This window comes from Apaloderma vittatum, unplaced genomic scaffold (genome assembly GCF_000703405.1).
Source record: "Apaloderma vittatum isolate BGI_N311 unplaced genomic scaffold, ASM70340v1 Scaffold45238, whole genome shotgun sequence".
NCBI classification, from domain to species: Eukaryota; Metazoa; Chordata; class Aves; order Trogoniformes; family Trogonidae; genus Apaloderma; species Apaloderma vittatum.
Window position 1 is genome coordinate 1 of NW_009732090.1, and position 2,460 is coordinate 2,460.

A 2,460-nucleotide genomic window follows, 5' to 3' on the forward strand; every position below is an offset into this window, starting at 1 on the left:
GGCAGCAACAAGAGGAGAATCATGCGCATCTTCACCCTGCCCCCGGCCGCCGAGACGCCGCCCGAGCCCAATTTCTACGACAGCATGAAGAAGATCCGCCTGCGGCAGCAGCTGGAGATGTACTCCATCGGTAAGTCGAAGGAAAAAGGAGGGCTCCCCTGGGGACGGCTCCTGGAGGGGTGGCCTCGACCCTGCGAGCAGAGCGAGTCATGGGATCGAGGCGTGAGGAATTACAGAGGGAGCGGCCATGTGATTCTGTTCAAGCTGTCAAAACTAATCCGATGCTTAAGTTAAAAAGAACTGGGGATGTCTGAATATTGGTCAAAACATTGTGAATGGATTTGTAAAAGTTGCGAGGACTGTGGAATCAGCAGTAATTCAAACTTCACAAATTGAAAATAAATGAGAATTTTAACGGTACCAACAAGCATTGCTGCTCCCATCTTAAAGGTGAACGTCAGGGTGGAGGTAGGAACGAACCCCTCCATGCCTCTGATATTCCAGAGGTCAAATTCAGAGAAATACCTGGACTTGTTTCACACCTGTCATACATGCACGGCTAGAGGGAATATGGGCAAGAAATCCTTAATAAGTTGAACCCCCCTTTTTTTTTTTAAAAAGGGGGTAAAGATTCTTAAACGAGGCCACTGCATTCTCTAGGAACAGAAGTGGGTGTGCTTCCTACGGAGGAAGGCCTGCTGGCATTCATTGCTGGTGTTTGTTCCACCACACACAGCTCTTTGATCTCCTTTTGCCTTGCTAACCAGATTAATTTTGAAGTCAATGTAGTTGTTAGCTTGTGGCTTATACCGTGGAGGAGATGAGTGATGTGGAGATCAACTGTGTGACTAATGAGTCTTTTGGGTCATCTATAATAGCAGTTCTGAAGCCATAGTCTTTAATTTTTATTATTATTTTTTTTTAAAATGAAAGGACCTGAATGAAATTATAGTTCTCTGCCATTAATTTACTAACATTTTGCTATGAGGCCACTGCTGGGCCTTTCCAAGGCCATACACTAAAGGACTAGTTCCCCACAGTGACTGAAACTTCCTCTTGCATGCCTAAGTGGTGAAATGACAGTCTTTACTCTTAAGTCTATTTCTTGATTGTGATAGTATACATGTATGTATATATATATATGCACACATGTATATATACATGTATATAATAAATGGTATAATCAGTGTTGATTGGTGTTTCTTTTTTTCAGCAAGGAAGTATGAACAGCAACAGCAGCCACCAAAACAGACTGAAAGCGTACAGCTTGCAGTGGAATGAAGCCCACAGTTCTAGGAACTCAGGATATACTTCCAGTGCTGATGTTAAGAGTCAATGTGGAGCTATTTTCAATACTTCTTGATTGATAAATAGCTGAAGGGAAGGGGGAAAGGAAGGGGACTCTCCTAAAAACATTGTTCTTGGGAACTTTTCTCTGAGCCCCATGAAGTAAACTGAGTGCCTACTGAAACATTCAGCATGAAAGTATGCAGCGCAGGGCAGACCTGCTCGGAAAAACTTCTGAGGGTGGAGAAGTGTGGTCTTACCAATGTTTTAAATTACTTCTCTCTTGGTCAGCACCTTGAAAATAAGCTGCTACGTCCTCTGGTATCAGCACCCTGAGGTCTGATCACAGACTGCTGAATTTGCTGAATGTGTTCAGTAAATGTGAATGAAGATACTGTGGCCTTGGTGCCTAGTGAAGGTGCATAGCTTTGAGAGCCTGGAGTGTCGCTGGAGGTAGTGCAGATTCTGCTCTCTGTGTTTATATGAGGGTTGCATACGCAATACTGTGAACCTTCCCTGGAGAAACTTTGCGAACCAAGAAGTACATGGTGAATTGCATGTATAGGAGACACTTAAAGACAGCACTATAACACTGATAGCAAAGGTGTTTAGTTTAGTCAAATTGCTTTAGAGGATGGGACTGTCGATAAACATTTGCATAAACAGAAAGATCACGGCTTACCCAGAAGACACATTCCACCCCAATCACTTTTTTCTTTCTAGGTAAATCACAAAATCGATTAATTTCAAGCATACTACAGAAATTACTTAATAAAAGCATCTAATAATGAAAACTACTTGAAGATGTATCATGCTGTAATTCCTGGCATTACATGACTTGAGTAGGCCGAGTGGTGAACAGAACACTAAGACAGCGCAGAGAGCTGCACATGTGCCCAGAGTGGTTTGTTATTTTTTTTCCCCTAATTCCGTGCTAAACTCTGTTACGAAGTCTCAGAGCAGCAGTACACAGCACTGCACTTCCATTCAGACACGCGGAAACGTACCCACCAAATCTTGTTTATTAGGTTGAAATTATCTGTACTTCAGTGGTTGTAGGGACCTTCAGTGGCAAAACGTGACCTGGGCCGCGCTGACGCCGGCAGGAAGCGGCGAAGCGGCTCTGCCCCGCAGAGAGGGCCGGCCAGGGTGAAGCCCCTCTGCCTCGCGTCC

General features: G+C 44.2%; 1 protein-coding gene across 1 annotated transcript; it reads left to right on the forward strand.

Moving 5' to 3' along the window:
* Window positions 1-3: 3 nt before the first annotated feature.
* Window positions 4-1,281, forward strand: SMIM19 (small integral membrane protein 19; the record flags this gene model as incomplete). Its single annotated transcript, XM_009875381.1, has 2 exons — window positions 4-130; window positions 1,214-1,281. Coding segments are annotated over 2 exons (195 nt in total), but the record flags the coding sequence as incomplete, so codon positions are not given.
* Between the last annotated feature and the right edge of the window lie 1,179 nt (window positions 1,282-2,460).